Source organism: Cricetulus griseus, chromosome 2 (assembly GCF_003668045.3).
Source record: "Cricetulus griseus strain 17A/GY chromosome 2, alternate assembly CriGri-PICRH-1.0, whole genome shotgun sequence".
NCBI classification, from domain to species: Eukaryota; Metazoa; Chordata; class Mammalia; order Rodentia; family Cricetidae; genus Cricetulus; species Cricetulus griseus.
Window position 1 is genome coordinate 84950429 of NC_048595.1, and position 23738 is coordinate 84974166.

A 23738-nucleotide genomic window follows, 5' to 3' on the forward strand; every position below is an offset into this window, starting at 1 on the left:
TATAATACATAATAATGTGTAATAAGATTCCACTTTATTGGTTAATACGAAAATCTCCGTGTATACACATGCAGGTGATTTGCACACCTGGATACTGGTATTTCTACATATGATGAACTAATTTGCTAATCTTGTCTAAAGGCTAAAATTGCTTCACTCACTGTCTTTTACTTACATTAGGTTTTTATTTGGGATGGCTTTGAAAAGATCCACTTGAAATTCTGGAAAGTCACTTTCCCTAACCAGTCATTGTGAGACAGACACAAGAGACTCAAATCTCTTTCAGGTTACTTTTACTAGGTGTTGAACACTGTTAAACACTGAGGTAAGGACTGGCTCATGATAGGTCTTTAATGTAAATACTCTTTGATGTTTTTCCCTTTTAAATAATCAAAGCTGTCATGACTGAACTACTTACCATTTGACGGGCAACTGTCAGACTCTTCCCATGAATCTGACTGCTTTGACTAGGAAATGTCAATCAAGCAGTCCCTTTGAGGGAACTACAGCAGGAGTGCTATCATGTTGGCCTGGATGCTGTGAATATTGTATGGAAACAGGAAATTCAACTGCAATTTTGAGGACTATTATGACTATGGCTGCTCAAGAGGTCTCATTTTAGTTATGTCTGTCCTAGACAGCTTGCACTAGCTCTTGGAGACTTCACTTCCATCATGATAAGCCCCAGTGACATCTCTGTGACTCCACCTATCTTGCTGCTATGGCTGCTTAGGACAAGGGTGAGCATTTTCTCTGATGACTCAGCAAAAAGCTCACAATTGACACACACACACACACCAGGCTCATGATTGTTGAACAAGCAAAGCTGTGACTGGTGGAGCTAGAAGCTGCTCCTACACATGCCACACCCCCTTTCTGCTTGTTAGGCTCTTATATGTATAGAGGTCAATTTTGAAGGCTTGTTTTCTATGTACTATTCCTGTATATCATATTAGGCCCCCCGAAAGTCTCTCTGGATTGGCCTTTATTTACCCATATGAAGTCTTTACTGTAGGTAGAGTGGGGTGAACTTGTTGCATGGAGAGAAGACAAAGTAGGAGGGTGTTCAGCCCCAGTAGTGGCACTGATAGAGTGGTCGTATCAGCAAAAGTGAGAAGGCAGAGAGCAGTCCAAAGCAGGAAACTGTAGCAAGTAGATACTGAAGGAAAGAAACTGTTTAGAGCTGACTCAGGAAGCTGCATTCCCCATCCATGGAAGACTTCCAGATAGTGGGAAAGGGTTAAGAGCGGAGGGTCCTGATAATTGAAGCTTTGGCTCTATAACACCAGCTGCTAGGTTCTGTGCCTAGAGCAATAGCCTCTGACCTGGGATCCTCAAGCTCTGAGTCTTTGGCCTGAAATTCTGGAGCAAGAAGTCTCCTGCTTTGAAAGCTGCAGCTTGCTTTGACCTGAGTAATTATCTATGTAATGTAAGCCATGGGTCTCTAGTTCTCCAGGACTGGAGCTGTAATGCCTCTGGGTGTGTAGCCTCTAATGCTAAGAGCTCAGAGATAGTTAACACCAAGGAAGCTATCCTTGCCATTCTTTCTTGAGATTTTACTTTTAGTTTATGTGTATAAATGTTTTGTCTGTACATATGTCTGTGCAGTGCATGCATGCAGCGCCCACAGAGGTCAGAAGAAGGTGTCAGATCTTGTGGAACTTGAGTTGTAGACAATTATTAGCTGTCATGTGGATCTGGGAATTGACAAGGGTCTTCTGGAAGAGCAACCATGCTTTTGGACACTGAGCCATTTCTCTAGCCCTATCCTTGCCATTCTTGAACATTCAAACAGATCAAAAAGACCCTCAGCCTTTCCAGACATTTGGAGCACTTAAATACAGTATAGAAACAGGAAGGTTTCTATGTATCTAACTGCTGACAAGAATTCTTCTTAGGGAGTGAACAGTGGACAGTAGACAGACATTTCTATACTTCAGCACTATATATAAATAGTTCATTGCACACTTATTTTGGGAGAAACGCCAAACCAAAGAGCAAGAATGTCCACTAAAGAGGACTGAGGCTCAGTGAAGTAGCATAGATCTATAGTCAGTTTTGTGTCCCCAGAGGCAGAGGCTGGAGTCAGGGAGTTACAACATCTGTCTGGGTAGCATGGTGAGACTGGAGAGGATGGAAGTTTGTGGTTTAGTATACTATGAAGTCATTAACAAAAACGATTGTTAGGTAATATAAAGTTCATTTAATTAACATTGAAAAATATTTATGGAGGCTGAGAACATTTACCTAGAACTTTGATCCCATTTGTGTTTGTTCTTCAGTCACCGTGACAATTATCTGACCATTTAAAACCAGTAAAAATATATTTGTTTCACAATTTTAGAGGTTTAGTTCATGGTGCACTTTGTTCAGTTGCTTTGGGCTTGAAGTGAGGCTGGACATCATAGCAGGGAGTGTGTGGTTGAATAATGCAGCTCCTCTCAGGGCAAACAGGAAGCAGAGAGAGCAGTGACAGGAAGAGACCATTGCCACACAGTCCCTAAGGACACACCTCTAGTGACATACTTCCTTCAGTTAGCCCCACCTCCTGCTTTTACTTGCAATGAAGTGGTGAAAGCATTATTAACCTACTGATTAGGCCACACCTCCCAGGATCCAATTATTGTCCCAGTCTGTCAGCTGGCAAACCAAGTCCCAGGGAAGGAGCCTATAGGGGACAGTCCATATTCAAGCCTTAACACTGTCAACCAAGCTGTACATGGGGCTGTGAATGTGTGCAGAGACAAGGTCCTGAAGTACCAACACAATCCTACCTTAATTTTTCTTTTGGGTGTGAGATAGATGAAGTAGTTGAACTAGGAGGGAGGACTCTTATTTTTTATGTTATTCCAAGTCTTTTGCATTCTTTACAAAGACAAGGTAAATTTCTTTTAAATGTCAAATACATACAGGAAGTAATACTGTTAGTGTTTGTTACCATCTTGTACTTGCCTATGTCACATCTGGAACAACATGTACTCAAATTTCAAGGCATTATTTAGGCCTCAGGAATTCCATTTTTGGGGAGTAAGTGCTATTTCAATTGATTTAGGGTCTCGATATTTTTTTCCTCTTCTAAGAAAGGTATCTGATTTGGCACCTAATTTCTGATAGTGGAGTAATCTAATTTCTGATAGTGGAGTAATCATGTAATCCCTTAATTTGAATTCCACTTTACAACTGTACACGACCTCGCCGACAAACTAAGGCATCGGCATTCCCACTAAACAACTCATGTTAAGAAGAAATGTAAACCAAGTCTTGGTAGGTCAAATGGGAACTTTATCGTGGTTCCCTTGTCCAGGCCTGGCTCGCAGCCGGTTCCTGAGGCGTTGGGGGTGGGGAGGTCTCCTCCTTCAGTGTTGAGCCCTCGGTGCTGGTCCCTGTGTGCTCAAAGTTCGGGGCTGCGCTGAGGCCCGGCCTGAGTCAGCGCAGCGGCCGAGAAGTTGGGCGCGAGGCGCAGGGCGGGGCTTCCTCCGCCGACCCGAGCCTCGCTCTACTTTTCCGAGTCCACGTCTCTTCCTCTGTCCAGGCGCGTGTTCCTTCAGCTCGGGCCAGGCCGACGTGACAGCCGCGCTCCTTTAACGCCAGAGCCGGAGCCGCGCGCCTCGAGGAACCTCTCCGAGGAGGCCGGGATAGCCCGGCCCAGCTCTGCCGCACACAGGCTCCTCAGAAGTGGCCGTGCGCGTCTCCCCTCAGGCCCGGCCCACCCTACACCTCGCTCGCTGGTCGCGGCGCCCGAGCGGCAGCATCCCGGGCTATGGAGACCGGTTCGGACTCAGGTCAGAGACCGCGCGCCCGCGGCTGAGGGGAGAGGCTGAGGTGGGGCGGCCTGCTGCGCGTCTCCGTTCCGCGCGGGGAAAGCTTGGCGGCGGCAGGTGGGCAGGACGAGGCGCGAGCGAGCGAGCGAGCGAGCGAGGGCGGGCGCGCGAGGGGCCGGAGGAGGGGGGGGGAGAGGATGGCTCAGCTCTTTCTAAATATAAGAGCCGGCGTGAGGGGAGCGAGCCGGGCGCCGAGCCGCAGAGCCTCCGCGCGGTCACTCAGCCGCACGGGTGGCAGCGGCTCCTCAGAGGCGCGAGGCTGAGGGAGCGCCCGAGTCGCGAGCTCGCGCGACGCGGCGCGGCGCGGCGCGGCGCGGCGGGAGCGACGCTCGCAGCGCGGAGGCAGGCGGCGGGCGGGCCTCGAGGGCGCAGCGCGGCCCGCGTGAGGGACCCGAGGCGGCCCCGGGCCCCTGCGGCACGGCACGACACGGCACGGCGACGGCCGCGAGCCCCCCTCGTCGGCCGTCCGCCCCTCCCTCGCTCGCTCGCTCGCTCCCGGGCGCAACATGGCTGCGGCCGCCGCCTCCGCCTCCCAGGACGAGCTGAGTAAGTGCCGCGCAGAGCCTGCGGCCGCGAGCGGGAACCAACTCCACGCAGAGCCGGGCTCCGCGGGACACTGGAGGCTCGCGGGGCGCGGGGCCGGGCGAGCGGGCGAGCGGCGGCCTCGGCGTGCGGGGGCCTGGGGCGCTAGGGCCTGGCGGGCGGGCGGGCCGCCGCCGCGGGCGCTTGTAGGCCGCAGGTTTGCACTGTCACGTCGTGAAATTGAAACCAGAGCTCCGGGCAGAGCCATCTCTGCTCGAAATCCGCTTCGGCCCGGGGTTTGGGGGATCCCGGCCCCCTGACTGGCTGCCCGTGCTGGCGCGCGGCCTTTCGCCCCAGGGTCGGACAGTGTCCACTCGTCCCGTCTGACCCCCGCCATGTCCCCTGAATCTGACTGACGGGCGAGTTCTGGAAATGGAGCTTTTGGGAAGGGGAGAAGGTGCCTTTCCCCGACATCCTAGGAATCGGCAGAAAGGTCACGGGTTGGAGATGACTCTCAGGTTGAAGCAGGAAAGACGGATAGTGCCGCTGTGAGTGGCAGAAAAAAAATAATATAAAACGCGAGGTGACAGAGCTGTCAGGAAGGAGAGGCAGTCATACTCTATGACAAGCGTTGTGATTTTCCAGGGGGCGATGATTCAAGCTCGCCGAGAGCAGTGGTCACCCTTAATTCCAGGCCGCCCAGCACGCTGCCAGTGTTCCACTCTATGCTTTGTGGGAAGTGTAGTTCCAGGGTGTTGTAGGCCCATTCTGGGGTCATAAATATTTAATTTCGTGGGATACGTAGGATAATTTGTTGCATTTTGGGTGGTTAGTTCAAATGCTTTACGGTATTTAAGAGCGCCCCCCCCCCATGTTGCCCTTCAGCTAAAGACTAAAGAAGAAAGGTGTTATCTGGGGATGATATATATTTTAAATGTGAACATGGATGAGGTGTTGTAAGCTTATGTTTATGAAGCTTATGTCATTTAAGCGTCTCAATCGCCATGAAAGTAGTTAAACGTAGTTTATGTTTCTTTGGTACTTGGCAGTTGAAAGCTACTTTTATGAATGTGATCTCACTTTTGCCCTCATAACAATGTTGTGTGGCAGGTAGGTAGGAATTATCCTTGTTTTAAAGAGAAGGCAGGTTTAGAGGGATTAAGTTCCTTGCTGCCTGACTCAGAACTGGTGGAGCAGGAGTATTGGTAGCTCTTTTGGAAGCAGAAGTAAACATTTGGTATGGCTCTGGGAAGAAAGGAGACTAAGGAGAACAAGGCTAGGAAGGTCTCAGAATTTGAAGAGATCAGTTCCTCAAATTTGTTTTTCAATATTTTTAATGTGGTGAGATACTCACCACACAAATGATCATCCTAACCATTTTTAATCGTGTAATCCAGGTCATTATGAGCATCTACTCTGTTGTGCCACCACCACCACCATCCATCTTCAGCACTCTTCATCTTGCAAAACTGAAATTCTATACATATTAAATAGCTCCTCGTTCCCTCCTCCTGGAATCCCTTGGCAGCCACTTTTCTGCTTTTTGTCTCTGAACTTCACTAGTTAACATGTTTAAACGATTTTACACTGTATTTGTCTTTTTTGTGTGTTTGTTTTATTTCATTTAGTATGATGTCTTCAAAGTTTATCCATGCTGTAACATCTGCCATGATTTTCTAAGATTCTGTTATCCATTCATCTATGGACAAGTTGCTTCCAAATTTTAGTTATTATGAATAATGCTGCTGTAGTCCTACCTTCAGTTCTTTTGGGAATATACCCTTAATTTTCGAGGAACTGCCTTTTTTTTTCTAATGGTGCTGGGTATTGAAACCAGGGCCTTGCATGTATTAGGCAAGTGCTCTATCACTAGTTTACTCCCAGCCTGCTATTTGTCTTTTTGCCAGTGGCCATACCATTTTACATTCCCACCAGCATTGCATAAAGGTTTCCACTTTTCCATATGATTGTCAGTAATTATTATTTTCTTATTCTCATGAGTACCATTCTAGGGGATGTGAGATGGTCTGATTTTGTATATAAAAATATTTATTTTTAAAATCGACATGCCTCATGGTGTTTGAGTTTCTGTTGTAACATTAAGTACATGAAAATCTCAGTGACTGGCAGGAATAGGAAAGAAAATGAGATAAAGGATTAGATAGAATTTGAAGTGGCTCAAGTGTGTGTGTCTCTGCAGTTTGTACTTGTATGTCAGGTACCATTTAAGGTGTTTGATAGTATTTTGGTTAGGAGATTTATTGGTATTAGCTGAACATGTTAAAGTTAGGAACAGAAAGTTCAATTCTAGCTGTTCTGTTTTCTTTGGTCAAATTATCAAATAAATCTGTTGATTTAACTTATGTTTTTCTTCAGGAGAGATTAAAGACTTGGCATTGGGTACCTTAGAATAACCCAAGACTGTATTGTAAGTGAAGGTTAAGACATTTCAAATGAGGATCTTGACATGGTGGCATATTTTGGTAATTCCAAGCATTTGAAAAGCTGAAGCAAGAGGAGCTCCAATTTGAGACCAGCCTGAAGTATATAGCAAAACCCTGTCACACACATGCACTCAACACGGAAGCATTTCTGTTTCCGAACGGCTGTAATAAGAGGAGATGAATGGTAAAGGTGCCTTGAGAGTTCTGAGGAAAAGGAACTAATTATCTGAACATCTGGTAGTATTTTACTGTTTTTGTGATTGGTCTTGTTATGTTACACATTCTGGTCTCCAACTCTTGGGCTCCAGTAATTCTCCTGCCTCAGCCTCCTGAGTGCTACAACTAACCACAGACTATTACCACTATGTCTGGCTTACTATCATTTCTGCATAGTAGATGATAATAGAAGTGTTCCTGTGGGTGGCAGCATTGTTTTTTACCCTACTATTTTATTATGAAACTCAACATACAGAAAACTGAAAGTGAATATTTATATATTCACCACCTAGATTCTACTTTTGGTGGTATACTGTTCAGTGGCATTAAGTTTTCCATCTTTCATATACATAGCCACTTTAAATTACATTGCCACAATACACTACTCCTGAGCAGCAAAATTGACTGTTATCTCTACATTCCTCATTCCTTTCTCTCTTCTCCCCTTCCCTTCAGAATCTGGGTATATAGCCCAGGCTAGCCTCAAACTGTTGGATCCTTCTGCTGAGAGTACAGGCATGCACTATCATGCCCAGCCTTTGATTGATTGGCTGATTGAATAATATATCCTTGACTGTGTAAGTGAGCCACAGGTAGGAAGGCAAGATAATCTTCAGTTTTGTTAGAATTTATGTTCTTTTTTAAAAATATAAATCTTACATGATTTTTATTTTGAATCAGGTGGTTATAACAGAATAATAGTAAAACCAATGTTTTTTGAGAGTGTATATAACTTACTGACTCCTCAGAATAACTCTGAATTTGGTGCTGTCAACCAGGTGGTGAAGTTATCCTAGGGCATAGTTAGGACTTGAACTTAGATGCTTTGACTTAAAAAAATGTCAGTTCTGCTCTGTCAACTCTTAACTTCCCTACAATTATAGAAAGAAGTAGTTATATTTTTAATGTTTTTTTTTCTTTTATTCTCTCATATAGGGATCAGCACCAGAGTGTGTTGGGGAAGGGTTCTGCTACTGAATAAGCTCCCAGCCTTGTGGCAGCGGTTTGCTGTTTGATGAGCAGAATGTACTAGATTTTTGGATAGAATTTGGAAAAAGATTAATTAATTCATATTGTTAAAAGTGTTTCTTAGACCTAGTTTGTAAGTACTTATGTTCATAGTCTGGTTTTCTCTGTATTTAGGCTCATATTTACAAATGTAATGAAATTCAATAGAGGGCAGATGGCTAATTTTTATTCTACATTATCCTTTATTATTTCATGAAAAAGCTGACATTGTAACAGTGTTTCAGTAGCTGGGAGAGGTGCTTCTGACAGAAGGAAGAAAGGATTCAAGAAACTTTGTAAGGTGCCATTCAAATGTGATCTTTTGTTGGGTTATAGACAACTCTTGAAGACGCAGCATATAATCTCAAAGCTTACACTACTCAATTTCATCATTAGACATAGCTGTGAAACCTTATTGGTATAGGTAGTGAGATAATCAACATTCCAGCGATCTTGTGAGAGTGGCTCTTTTAGGATGATATGTGGCAAGCTGGTATGTAGCTGAATTATTTGAGCATACTGAAATAGTTCTTCAAAGCTGGTCAATGTAACGACAGACATATAGACTTCTGAGCTGATCTTTGTAGAAGGCTGTCAAGCCTGTATCATTAAATTTTGGTTAGTTAAACAAATAGGAAGTTCAAATGGAAAATGACAACAGGATTTCTCTCTCATTCTATTCCAAATTTTATTTCTACCCTATTCTTTTTGAATTATGCTTTCAGTAAACAATAATTTTAATAAAGGCCAATGCCAGTAGTTGGCATGGTGATACTGGCCTTGTTCAGAAGATAGATGTTAAAAACTGTAGGCAGTTGCCAGTGTGCTTAGATGGCTTGATCCAGTTTTTTTCTCTTTTCAGTCCTGGCCAAGACTCTGCTTTGATGCTTGCTATATATTTTCTAATTCAGTAAGCAGACTTTTAAGATAGAGCAAGTAATTTATGGTCTTGTCCTGAGAATGCTTATAATTTGATACAGATTTATATGTCAATATAATTAGCTAATATGAAGCATGATATGAAAAATGTTTAATATGGGTCTTTGGAAACCTCAAGGAATGAGTGTAGCATTCTAGGGTCTAAGGAATAATAGCTTAATTTAAGACATGGAAGTAGAATAATAATCATACATTTTAAGAAAAGGCTAAGTACATCATCTAAGAGGAATGAAGATATTTTTACTGTGTCTGTGTAAAGAACTAGGGAAGGAACTTGGTAGTCTGATACTTGCTCTATAGTACCTTTATGATTTGGGATCTAGAATAAATTACTTTCCTGAGTTTCCTTCTCATAAAATGGAGTTATGACAAGAAATACTCATGGTGTTGTTAAGATTGTTATATGTAAAAGTGCTCTTTATAAAAGTTACGGTCTCTAAATTTACTGTTTTTGGTATGGGGGAAGGCAAGAACAGATAACATTGGAAAGATAGGATAGGCCAAAGTATAGAAATGCCAATATAATGAGTTTGAACTTTGTTCTATACAGTAGAGAACCAGCAGAGGTTCCTAAAGTGTGTTTTACAATGCGAGAAGATCTGTTTTATAATGGTGACAGATGGCAGTGGTGAAAGTGGTTGTAAGACCCCAGAGATCAAGAGCATAAGACTCATTAGGAGGGGATCACAATAGCTAAAGAAATGTAGGGTCTGAATTGAGACAGTGGAAATGGATTTGGCAAGGAGCTAATGTTAATATTGAGCCCTAAAATATATAGAAATGATTGGTTTATTGTTATATAGACAAGGATTATTAAAGAGGGGAAGACTTAGGGATGATTCCAAGAATCTAACTGGAGACTGTAGGCTAGGGAAATAGGACAGAGAGTAGATTTTAGACATATTTAGAGAAATGGAAATGGATAAAAATGAAAACAAGATTTTATTCAACAAATAAGTGAATGAATGACTGAGGCATCTTTGTTGAATAGTTTAAGGAGAATGTTTTGAGTGGTGGCCAGTGCTTCTGAAATTAGAGTCAAAGCTGGTTTCTAATTCATTGCTTTATCACTTTTTGGTTAATGTGTCCTTGATCACAAAACTGCCTACCTTTGGGCCTTGATTTTCCTATTTGTAAAATGGGATCAGAACAAAACCAACTTACAGGATTCTAAAATGGGAAGAGATGATGCATGATGCATGTTAAAAACTTGGTAATATTGGGTACATGGGTTGCATGTGTGTGGGAAATTTGATTCTAAAGCTTTGAAGAGGTGGGGAGGATGTGTGGGAATGGACAGGTTGTTCTGAGACATCTCTTTGGAGCCTGTGAATATGTAGGGAGGGTTGAGATGACGATTGAAGGAGATGAGGAGTGCTGGGAAAAGTCATGAGTTACTAGAGTTGTCCATACTAACTTTTTTCCCCTCTGAGTTTTTGAGACAAGAGTCTCACTGTGTAGCCCATGCTAACTTCAAATTTTTGATCCTCCTGCTTCAGATTCCTAAGTGCTTAAGCATTTTTATTTTTCAGTTATCATATTGGCTAACACTCTTAAAAAAGTACTGTGTAACTGAGATACTACCTTTAACTTCAATGCAAGGTTTTAATATGTTTATGATATACAAATTCTTATATGATAAAATATATGTTGTATTGGTACTGGAGTCTTTAAATCTTTAGTCAGTATTATCAGTGTATCTTGTGATGCTTTATATAGGCTCAAATTCTGCTTATGGACATGCTCTTCTTCCCCAAATTTGGTAATCACTGCATTTTTCCTTATTCTGATTCACAAAGAAGGGCATCAGAGATGTTAGCAAGAAATGAAAAGTGCTTATTTTTCTTAAAATGGTAGCTATGTGTTCAAGTCTTTAATTGTATTTTTTTTTTGGTGTTCTGAATAATAGATTCTTTATACAATTGCATATGTACGAGTGGATGAACATACCATTGGTGATCCAGAGGATTTTTGTCAAGATTGGATAAACCATGTATCACATTGATTGTAGAGGTTAGTAGATTTAGTTCCTGAGGATATGTGCATTTTTATAGTAGCATTTAAAAATGCATAGATTATTAGGTAGCCATTTCCCCCTAAGATCTTCACTTTTTTCCCCCTTTTTCCTTCCCTAGTTACCCAAGAGAACCAGTGAAGTTCATGTTAGTTTGTATTGCCTATTTCTATTCTCTGTGGTGGTGGTAATATATATATATATATATATATATATATATATATATATATTAACAGGAAAGAAGAAAAATTTGAAGACATTACCTAGCAGTGTGCACAGGAAGGAACAGTTTACAAGTAATATTATCTGCTATACAAAAAAAGCATTTTACAGTTTCAGGAACATTATTATGGAATTAATTATTTTACTTCTGAAAAGAGATAATGTAGGAGGCATCTTGATGGTAATTGATTATTCTTGATTCTGCTACTTTGATATGCACTATTTTTTTAAAGCTATTTTATTCGATGTCAATTACACAAGAGCATGACTTCAGTTTTGCTCCTTGATGACACTGAATAATTCTTTGAAGCTCCATAAATTCAGATTGTAATTTTCTCATATCATAAATTCAATTTCCGGTGACTACTTGGGGTTCAGTGGCATCAGCTCTAAAAGTACATTGTGTGCCTATCTTCTACTATAACTCTTAGACTAATTTATTTTATGAATTTTTAGTATGTATACTGTTGATTACAGTATGTGATACTTAATTCATTTAAGTAGAATTTAGGCGGCTGGAATATTTTATAAACAATGTTAAACTTCAGAATAAATTTTGGTTTATTTTTGCTGTGTGGAGAGAGAAATTGGAGACTTGAGATGGGAAGAATTGTTTGGTAGAGCAATGAGAGCATTACTTATTCTATCATAGATTCCTTTACCCTTTTGGGAACTGTGAGAAATGTATTAATGATTTTATGACATACTGAAGACAAGCACGCAAAAGTACAAATGCTAGGACTTTTTTGGTGGACATGGTGGTGCATGCCTATAATTGCTGTACTCAGGAGGCAGACAGGAGGGTCACCATAGCTTTGAGGCTGTCCTATACTAACATAGTGAGTGAATACAGGCCAGGTGGGGTTATAGTGTGAGATCCTGCCTCAATAAACAAAACAAATCAGAACATTTCAGAGTTTTTCACATCTAAATGAACATTTTTCTTCCAAGTAATTAATTGCTTTTGGTGGATATTAACTATCCTATACCAGACTATTATGCAACCTAAATTCTTACATAGTATCTCCCCCAAATTGGCTTTCATAAGGCAAAGTAATCCTTCTGCTCACTAATTTACTAAAATTAATTTCTAACTGGCTGCTTGCCAGCTTCTGGCTCTGAGGAGAGAGACCCTTTTGAGAGGTGGAATTGCGTGTGAACCTAAGTGTGTGTATGTGTAGGAGCCTGACACTTAGGCATCTTAGGAATTGATGAGGACTCTGGTCAGATCATCTGGTCCAACCCTGTCAAACTGCCCTCCTGATTTCTTTGCTTTCCTATGTGTATGTGTGAAGGGGTGAGGAGTTGAAGGCAGTAAGTAATTTTGGTGGGGAGCCGAGGTGATCAGGAAGAGGGAAGCCTTTTAATGGATCATACTGAGTTGATAAGGGCTTTAAAGTAGTCTGTCATCTTATACAGAAGGCTAGGATTTCATAGTTACCAGGAAATAGACTCTTAACCTCACCTTACTCAAGGAGTTTGATACTAGTCCTTGTAGATGAAAAGATCCATGACTTTTTCTGAGGAATGTGATAATATCTATTCATCCCCCTAGATGTACCACTGGCAAACCAAATAAATGATTCTACTCAAGGTTAGCTTGGTGAAACAAGGAATTTATCTAAAGGAACCTGGGTGAGTGGTTACTTGCAGGAGAATACATGACTCAAAGGCACCTGCTGGACTGCAAAGCCCCACCTTAGCATGGATGACAATTCATGAAAGTTGAATTCTTGGAGTTCCCTGGTAGACTTGAGCAGGCAGCTGCACGGATGATTCTCCCCTTTTCTGAAGTTGTTTACTGCTTATATTACTGGGGGAGGAGCCTCTGTATCATAACTTTTTGGGATTTCTGAGCCTCCAAAGTTTCATTAGCTTTCTAAGTCTTATGATCCTTAACCCCCTCTCTGAGGGAATATTTCAATCTATAGGAAGTAACTGTATGACAAGGACTTCTTAATTGGGCATTTGTCCTGGCCCTGAGGACAGAGGACAAACATGCTTTGATTGCTTTAGTTCTGAAGGGTCAGGAGTACTAGGAGTGCTGCATAGGTAAGGACCCAGGACCTGGTGTTTCCCTGGGACTGCCCTTGAGAGAGGAAGGCAGCTTTGCAGAAACTGTGCTATTTGTTTCTTTCTGGTATCGAATCATTTCCTTATTTCCATCATACTGCATTTGTGCTTACTACTGGATTGCTTGGCATTTGCTTTTAAAAAGTACATTTGTATTTATTTGAGTTCCTTTAAAAAAGGCTGGAGTAGGGGCAAATTTCTATTTTAAAATCTTAGGAATGAAGATGAGAGTTCTAATTTCCAGCCATTATTTTCTAAAGAAAAGTCCTACTGTCCTTATTTGGGTCTTACACATGTTAGATTGACAGTTAATGACTTAGAATAGTATTTAGGAACAACAGGTGGAGTGAACTTTCAGGGCTAGTATTAGTTAGATTTATAAGACAGAATAATCTAGATACCAGCCAGGTTTTCCTTAATTTTCAGTTTAGTGGTTTGCAGTGTTTGAAGATGCTCAGTCTCTACTTTACACCTCTAGATTGTCACTTCTAGTTGTATTCTATTTTTCCTAGCATGTAGGTTCCCATTTCTGAAAATGCTGCTTTGGTTCTGCCTATTTCAGCTTGACATGAGATCCAGCTGTCTGTCTGTCTGTCTGTCTGTCTGTCTGTCTGTCTGTCTGTCTGTCTGCTTTACATTCACTATTCTCTTTACTCCAAACATTCCTGGTAAATTATTGAAAACATGGTAAATCACAGGGTAGCTTTATCTTTGGAGCACTTGATTTTCTGTGATTTCACTGGTTCCTTTGTCATTTCCTTCTTTCTTTTTCTTTTTTCCCTTTGTTGTAACTCCTCTGGTTTGGATCAGGACAGCTTTGCCACACAATGAGGAATCTTACTTCCTTGTCATGATATTAAAAACCTGTCTCTTTTCCAGCTGACCCTAATTTATAAGTTACTACCAGTTTCCTGTTTTCCTATTACAGATGTTAGATACACAAACCTCTGAATAGCTTTTATGATACATAAAGAATTTCTGTTCTCTTACCTTCAACCAGTATTTGAGCATCTACTTTCTGAAAGGAACTGAGTTTACTGTTGGGATAAGAGACTCAGTCATAGGTTCTGAGCTGAAAGAAGATGGAGACAGTAATAGGATGGAATCAGATCAAATCTGGTTTAGGGAAGGGAGGATTGGGCAGTTACATAATATGTAGCAAACTACGATAATCACCAGAAGAAGTTCAGAAAATGTAAGTGGCAGGATGGGTGGGAGGAGGTTGCTGAGGAGCTGAGACATAGCTCCAGGATCTCCTGTAGCTACATTTAGGAGAATCTGGGAGTTTTGACTTGGCCAGGAAGAGAATTTCAAGAGGAGTCAGTATGAAGCAGAATTGGAGTTCATTAAGAAGAGATTTTAACACAGATTTAAGCATTAGGCTTAATAGAGAGGTGCTCTAAATGTGGGCATGGGCTACTCAAGAGAGTTGCAGTTTTCTTTGCCATAACCATATAGATGATTTTGGTGGGTTCTGAAGTTCCATCTCATAGGGTTGTTAGGACACTTAAATGATCATATGATGGTTTGTGATGTGCATGTGTTATGTAGGATTACACCTGATGAAGGTAAATTTTTGGTCACAGCATCTTTCTCATGCCCCTTGAATTTTCTTGGTCTTAGTACTTTGTATCCTACCCAGAAAAGGCTTGTAGGGAGCCCATAGGACCAGGATGGAAAGTGGTGTGTTTGTATAGTATGTAATATTTGAGCTGGGCCTCAAGTGTGTAGCTAGAGGAGTGGTCTGGTGTATTTGGGAGAGTATACTGTCTTGATTGACTTGCTTGGCCAAAAGAATTGGACTGGGAAAAACTGGATGTGGTGGCACACACCTTGATTCTAGTACTTGGGAGGTGTAAGTAGGAGAGCTGGAGTTTGAGGACAGTCTGAACTAGAGCAAGGATGTCTCAAAATAATTGGGCTAGGAAAATTTATGGTATATGTAAGAATCAATTGGGATTTGGATGGCTTTTGGGGAATGATGGCATATGTAGGTGAGAATGTTCATTGTGAATTGATTGGCCCACTCCTAGGAAGGACTCCCTTTTTGATTTAACATGGGATTGGAAGCATTTTGTTTCTTAAATGTGCTCTATGGAGGTATGTTTTTGTTTTCTTGTTCAGATCTTCATTTTTATTTGGATCAAGTTGTAAGCTGGCTTAAGCCACATTGGCACTTAGAGTGAATCAGAATACTTAAGGAACTGAGATTTCAAGAGAGTTTTGGAATTGCCGGCTAGAAATTGTTGAGATCTTCCAGCTTTTCTGTGCCTTCATGCCATTCTTTAATCCAATTTCCTCTGATTTTGTGGTCAATGGGGTAGGCTCAAGATACCTGTATCATATCTGCTAGTTTACGTTTCTAGTTTCAACTAGTCAGGTGAGGTTTGACTCTTGAATCCCAATTCTGAGTGCCTGAAGAAAGTTGCATCACTGACCTACCTTGATATATTTGACACCAGCTGTGGTCAAGGTACAAATTTATGCTGTCTACGTTAGTCTCGTAGGACTTAGTATCTTTACTGTCTTCTTTCTCTGCTGAAACCAAGCTGTAATTTAGCATACTGAAAGGAGCATTGTGATTGGAGATGGACTGTTACTTAATAACTTTGTAATTTTGATCAACAGTTTTTGTAGATGTTTTCATCTCATCTATAAATTGAGCACTTTTACCTATTTGGATAGTGCTTTGGAGGGAGATAATTTATTTTACTGTATACCCGGAGAGTAGAAATCTCTTTGGGTTTAACTTCTCTGTCTCATTTAAGTGACCTTTGGCAAACCAGTTATGTCATGAGTATCAGTTTTAATTTTTCATCTATAAATGCAAATATGTATTTTATCATGTTTTTCTGAGACCCAAAAGACCATGGTCATCTTACATATATAAAAATAAAAAGAATAAATACTGTTGGGAAGAATATTTGTGAATTATTCTCTTACAATCTAGCATATTTTTGGTGGCAATTAAGCAGATAATTAAAATATGTAGCTTTAGATTATTAATTGATTTGTTATGTGAGGGGACATTATCTAGGTATTTTCAGCTTCCTTTCCAATTTCAGTTTCTACTTAAGACCCCTAACCTCATTTGTAAAGTTTTTTATTTTCTGTGTTGAGGATTAAACTCAGGTTTTCACATGCTAGCAGGTGCTCTGCCGTTAAGGTACATTTCAGCCCCCATTTATATTCTCAAATTTACTTTCATATTCATAAAACCTGATTGTCTTTGTTAGAAAATTGTGTAAAAGTGAACAAACTGAAACTTACCATCCAGAAATAGTTGTTTTCTTTTTCTGATATACAAAAAGTCATTTATGCTCTTGAAGTAATTAGTAGACTTACACAAATGGCAAGCAGTATGCTTTTTTTTACCCCCTTTTTCTTCATACTCTATGAGGGGTGTTGTAACAAGAAGGTTGTCCTAAGAGGAATCTCATTCGCATTCTTTTGTTTTTTTTCTTACATGGATGTAATAGTTGGCAAGAGCTGAACTAGAAGCTGATTTTCTTTGGAGGCTTTAAGATTATTCTGAAGGTTTTGGTACTTTTCCTTATACCAATTACTATTATTTTATTTTTTACATTTAAGATTCTTTAAAATTCTGTGATTAAAATTCTTTCCTTATCCTTGAAACAGGAGTTTTTTTTTCTTTGTACTCTTTTTGGATAAAAATTATTTTTTATTGAAGAATATTTAAAAATATGAAGAAACATCACTGATGTATTTTATTTTCCTTTTTATACACTTATAAACAAAATTTTGTTGTATATGTAATATCTTTAAAACAAAAATAGTTCAAGTTAGAATATTATGAAGAAATTAAGGAGAACTGTTATGAAGACAGTTTTGTTTGTGTTTGTTGTTGGGGTTGTTAGGGATGGAACCCTGAGTATATGCTAAGGCAAATGCTCTACCACTGTGCTTTACCAGTATTTATTGACTCATGTCTGTCCTATCATAAAGTTTGACTTTTTTTTCTACTAGCTTCATATCCTTTAAGAAAATATTGCAGAGATATTTCAAATTTCCTGTTACTGCTTTTTTCTTCCCCCTTTTGAATTTTTTCTTTTCCTTACTCCCCTGTGGTATTTATATCATGAATAGTATACATATTATATTTGGAAACTTTCTATAAGTACAGGTGCCCTGTTGTGTATGCCCTTCTTTCTGACTTGTTTTGGATCTTAATTTTAAATATAGTGCAGTTGTTCATGTAAATATGACTCTTATTATTGTTATTATTATTATTATTATTATTATTATTATTATTAACCACAGTCTGATCCTACTACATTTAATCCATCCATCTGTTGAGTGGCGTTTAGGTTTCATTTTTCAAACTCTTGCTAATCCTGTGGCTATGAATGGTTTTATGCATATGTCCTTGTGCTTAGTGCTATATATACAAAAGAAGAGTTTTGCCTGCCTGCCTGCCTTTCTTTTCTTCCTTCTTGATTGTCTTTGGCTTTTGGGACAGCATGTTACTCCAGCTCAGGCAGGCTTGGAACTCACTACACTGGCCTCAGGCTTGTGGCAGCTCTCTGGAGCCCTCAGATATGAGTCACCATACCCAGCTTAGTTCTCTAAAGTATTTATATTCAGTTCTTTTTTAGTTAAAAACATACTGGCTATTTATAACTTACTCCTCTTCCCCTCTTTATAGAACTAATATTTTTTTATATCTTGCTTGTATTTTATACTTAGTGCTTGAATATGCTGTTTCAATTCATCTTCTGATTTTCATTTAAAGCTTAAAATATCCTGATTTTATACATGCTATTAATTTACCTGGAAGTGATTTTCTTGATAGTTCATGTATTCCTGATTGTCGGCTGTATTCTCTATTTCAATCTGTTGATTTGTCCGTTTGTAAATACTTTTATTGTACATACTCTTAATTACAGTAACTTTATAAGTCTTAAAATATAGTAGGGCCATTCACTTTTGTGGAAAATTTTCGTTATTTTTGGATGTTTGATATTCATACTATTTTTTTATTCATATTACACCTGAATTTTATAATTATCTCTTCAACTTTCGTGAAGAACTCTTGTCTATTGAGAATATTTGGTTGTGGAATAGTCTACTATTTTTATAATATTGAGTTTATAGACATTTTTACTGTTTACCAGATATTTTTGACTCTCTTCTGGGCACAAAAGACAATTTGGTGCTTGGTTGTCTCTTGGTTAGGGACATGGCATGGTGTACATATAAGGCATGAGATTAGTTTAACCTGTTTGTTGAATAGAGGGTAAGGGTATAATTTCAGACAACAGTGTTTCAGCTGGAGATGGTCCTACCAGCTGGCCTCTGAGCAGAGCCTCCCTACTGAGCTTTGGTTGACGAGTATTGTGGAAAGTTAATGTCAATTTCTTTAAGTTGTGGAGACTTGGACATTTTAATCACAGAATCAACTAACCTGTTCCATCAAATACAGAAATTTGAATATTTCTCATTTGTTTATTTTAGTCTTTAGAATTAAGTTACAATTCAATAAACAATTTTGACATGTTAGATTGATTTCTAGGTACCTGTCTTAGTTAGGGTTTCTGTTGTTGTTAAGAAACATCATGACTAAAAACCAAGTTGGGGAGTAAAGCGTTTACTTAACTTACACTTCCACATTGCTCAAGGACAGAAACTCAAACAGGGCAGGAACCTGGAGGCAGGAGCTGATGCAGAGGCCATGGAGGGTGTTACTTACTGGCTTGCTTCCCACAGTCTGTTCAGTCTGCTTTTTTATAGAACCTGTGACCAACTGCACAGGGATGGCACCACCATGGGCTGGGCCCTCCCCCATTGATCACTAAATGAGGAAATGCCTTACAGCTGGATCTCATGGAGGCATTTCCTCAACTGAGACTCATTCCTCTCTGATGACTCTAGCTTGTGTCAAGTTGACACACAAAACCAGCTAGGATAGAACCTTATGGTTTTTATTGCTGTTGTACATATTTTAATACTTAATTTTCTGACTTTTGTTCTCATTTGTATCAGTTGGCTTCTTTACTCTGATCTTGTGTGCAACATAAACTTTCTTGTTCCACATCTTCTTTTCATAGATACTATACAGGCTATGAAATACTTGCAGTTAAAAATAATCCTGTTTATTTTTTGTACTGCATTTTCATGAATGTTCAGTTTGGTTAGAAGTAGTAACAGTGCATACTTTTTGTGTTGTCCAGGTTTTGTATACAGTATGATACTTGCTATAGATTTTACATTTTGCCAGATAATGGTAATTTCCTTCCAGACAATTGTTTTCAAATTCACATTTATAAGTTCTGCTCTGTGATACTGAGATTCTGTATTATTTCCCATACTCCTTTACCAAATAGCTTCCTGTTTTAAGGCTCTCTTTTTCTGTTTCAATGAAAATATTTTCTTCATTTCCCTTAGAAATTGTATTTTTTTTATCTTTCATATTAGAGTTTTTGGGAGTGTTGTCAAGGATGGAATCAGGGTCTTGTTCAGTTCATGCTAAGCACATGTTCTATCACTGACTGGATGTAGCTTTTCATAGTTAGATTTATCATTCACCAGAAATTTATCTTCTTTCATGTTTTATGCGATGAGGTAAGAGTTACATTTTGTTTTCCTTTATTACAATGCAATTGATTTAGTGCAGTTTACTGAAATAACAATTATTTACTACTCATTTTATTCATAATTTTGTTTTAAAGCAGGTGACTTATGCATGTTTATCTCTTATTTTTTCTGTATTTTCCAACTGGTTTATTTTTGCACCACTTTGTACTTTTAATTATTGTCATTTTTGGCAAGGCTCAAAATATTTTCTTCAGCATCAGTTTGAAAAAAATTGGCATTTTCTCTCTCTCTTTTTTTAAACTCTAAGATCATCCTTTGCAAATCTTAGTCCTTTGTAGAAATGGTAGAATCAGCCTTTTACTTAGTATTCTTTAAAAATACCTTTTGAGTTGTTATTGGATAATATTTTTTGTAGATCTGTTTGGGGATAATTGACATCTTGTTAGTATTAATTGAAGTAACTCTTACCTGAAAGACTTAGGACCAGGATGGATTTCTGAATTTTGTCTTCAGATTAAAAAAAAAAATGTAGGGCTGGAGAGATGGCTCAGAGGTTAAGAGCACTGACTACTCTTCCAGAGGTCCTGAGTTCAATTCCCAGCACCCACATGGTGGCTCACAACCATCTGCTATGAGGTCTGGTGCCCCCTTCTGGTGTGCAGATATACATGGAAGCAGAATGTTGTATACACAATAAATAAAATCTTAAAAAAAGAAAGCTGTCTTAAAAAAACTTATTTAAAAAAAGTATGTATCTATAATGTGGTAGCTTATGGATGAGACACAGTTCTAAACACAGAATTTCCTTATGTCTTTTACTTTATACACAGGAACTGTAGGTAATTATATACAGCAGACTTAATATACTTGTATGTTGACTGTGATTTGTGTTAGGTCAAGTGTGGAATTTTCTACTTCTTTTGCATTGTGGGGCATTTCAGATTTTAAATTATTGGATGAAGAAACCTCAGATTTATTGTGATCCATGTTTATTGTATAACCCTTTCAGTTTTTCTCAATTTCTTTCAGCACAGTGCATTTTGGTTTTCTGCTTAGAGGTTTTGCGAAATTTTCCCTTAATTATTTTCTAGGTATATGATACATTTTTATGTGTCATTTCTGTGTGCTAATACCATCTGTAAATCATGAAAATGTTCCTTCCAATCTAGGATATTTATTTTTGTCTTATTATTTTGAATAAAATTCACAGTAAACATTTGAGTAGAATTATGTAATTATTTGCAGTGCTAGAGATTGAACTTAGGACCTTGCACATGCTAGATGAGTGCTTTACAACTGACTTATATTCTCAGCCCTTGATATAATTCTTTTTTTAAAAAAATTATTTTTGCTTTATGTGTGAGTGCTTGCCTTCATGAATGTATGTGTATTGGACTTTCTGGTGCCCCTCGAGGGCAGAGATGATATTGGATCCCCTGGAATTAAAGGCATGCGCCACCACACCCAGCTACTCTATTTCTTTTTTAAGGACTTTATCCCTTTTCTTTTCACTCTGAAGCCTACATGTATTTTTAAACACACTGTAAACTGCTTAGAGGTTTTTTTCTCTGAATCTGTCTTTATTGCATATCTTATCTTTTTCTGACCACGAGTCTTTAATCTGCTAAGTAACATGGCTAAGATAAAAGCGGTGGCTGGCTGCATCCCACACCCAGTTCAGCTTTTCAAAATGGTGGTGGTATGTCTACTGCCAGCTCTGGGAGCTGTGCTCATTGCCTCCACTCTTGTCTATGCTGACATCAAGCAACTTGTAGCACACTGCCCATAATAAACCTTTTCTTTCTGTATGAGCAAAAGCTAGATCTACCATGCAGCATGTTGGGTGGCTTGGAAGTGTACCATAGTGGGAATTTGCACAACTGCCATAGCGTCTCTGCATCATTGCCTGCATGAGACTGTGAGTCTAGAAAGCCCAGTGTGGCTCCATTTCTGTGTGTTCAAACTCTCCTTCCTTGCCATTTTTTTTTTTTTTTTGACAGAGTTTCTCTGTGTAGCTTTGGAACCTTTTAAAAACTTTTGTCAGGTTTTATGTGGAAATTTTTGCCCCATGTTTGGGAGCAGGAGATGCCATGTAGCTGCCAAGGGAGCAAGAGGACTGAACATCACTAGTAAGCCAAGACAAAATGGAGATACACAGATTAATAGAAATGGGTTAACAATTAAGTGAGAGCTAGCCAAATAAGAAGCCTGAGCCATTGGCCAAACAGTTTATAATTAATATAAGCCTCTGTATGTTTATTTGAGACTAAGGGGCTGTGGGACCAGGTGGGACAGAAACTCCAACTTTTTTCTTTTTATAATCTACTCTTTTATCCTGTCGTATCTGTAGCCCCCTTTTTTTTCTTTTCAAAACATGAACTCTGAATCTGAACTCCTTTGTTTAGCTTTTTGCCTGACCATTACCAGTAACAACTTGTAACTGACCACCCTAAATAAACCAAATATTCATAACCCTTTGAACAACCAAAAACCATAACCCCACCTCTTGGTAGTGTAGTTATTATATTCCTAAATTTACTTCCTGCTGTTTAGGGGTAACAGCATCTTTCGGGATTCCTGAAAAGAAAAATTTGGGTTAATTGTCAAGTCCTAGGAGAGGTAGCTGTATCATTTGTTGACAAGTCTCTGCATAATGGGAAAGTGTAGGGCTTGTTTCAAGTCCTGGCTGGAGTAGTCTGTGAGGCTTGATCATCTCAGGTAGCCACCTTGAAATTGTCCTCAGCAGTTTGTAACCCAAAGCCAATCTTTAGGTGGTGTTTTTCAGCTAAGTGGTGTTATAATCCTGGTGTAATCATTGATGTGGGGCCTCATCTCCTTTTGAAGACTTCAAAAGTCACTGTTAGGCGTGTTCATGATTCACTGCAGAAAACTGATAGAGACTCATACCCAAAATCATGTACAGGAAGGTAGATGAAGCCTTTTTTTTAGAATTAGTATTCTATATGACCATTATTATGGTGAAAAAACTTTAATATATATACATATATACACATATATATGTATGTATATTAACCTTAGAAATTTTGAAATAATACTTATTCCTTAAGAAAAGCTATTAAAGAGCTAAAAATAAAACCAGAGGATTATGAGATTCGTGGCAATAAAATATCGCCTTAATTTTTATTTTTCTTCTGTCCTGTATCAGGTGGCTTTTCTGACCATGAGACAGAGATTTTCGATTTTACTTTAAGAAGTGTGCTTGGGTTTAGAGAAAGAGAGAGTTACACTCCAACTTCAAATCCAGCTTAATTTTTAATTGGACTGGGATTACAAAAAGACAATTTGCATTATATGCCTGTATTGAACAGGAGAAACAAACATTTGGAAAGATTTGTGAAATTTTATCCTGTTGGAAATGTGATATTATACCAATAGTTAAATGTACTCATTTTTTTTTGGGTCTTTTCTTTTTTTCTGGATGATTTGTCCATTTTCTTCAGATGTCTCGTTTGTCCAGTGGTCTTCAGATTCCTTACCTGGATGCCTTTATTTTGAAAAGACAAAAACAAAACCCTTCTCCAACCCTAATTTTGGGGAGGTTACCTCATAGCAAGTTATATCTGATCAGATGAAAAGCATTTGTTTTATAGGTTAGTTTAGAGTAAATGGACATCCTCCTTGATGAACTATCATCTCTTCTACTTAAAAGTTTCTCTTGTTCAAATCTAATCTTTTAGTTGCTTTGGGAAGGAGATTCCCCTATAGTGACAGGGAATGACTGAGCTGAATTTGCCAAGGGGGCCTGTGAGAATCCCCTCAAGGCATTTCCTGAAGTCCCTTGTTGGTCTACATCCATTGGTCCAATGCTTGCCTTTGCCACACCTTCTGCATAATCTAGAAGTTGTTTATTGTCAAAGCTGTTATAGTACAGAGTTTTCACTGCCAAGATACTATTAATTGAGT

General features: G+C 39.2%; 1 protein-coding gene across 4 annotated transcripts in view; it reads left to right on the top strand.

Annotated features, from left to right (window-relative positions):
* The first annotated feature begins 3463 nt into the window (after positions 1–3463).
* Positions 3464–23738, top strand: part of Ecpas (Ecm29 proteasome adaptor and scaffold) — a 119356-nt gene continuing 99081 nt past the window's right edge. The window contains exons 1-2 of one of the 4 annotated variants that reach the window (XM_027403019.2): positions 3464–3782; positions 10860–10963. In XM_027403019.2, coding sequence (XP_027258820.1) covers positions 10942–10963 — 22 coding nt within the window. In that variant the 5' untranslated portion in view covers positions 3464–3782; positions 10860–10941. Of the gene's footprint in view, positions 3783–4247; positions 4368–10859; positions 10964–23738 lie in introns of those variants that run through there. The other 3 variants (XM_027403020.2, XM_027403021.2, XM_027403018.2) reach the window with 3 other exon arrangements.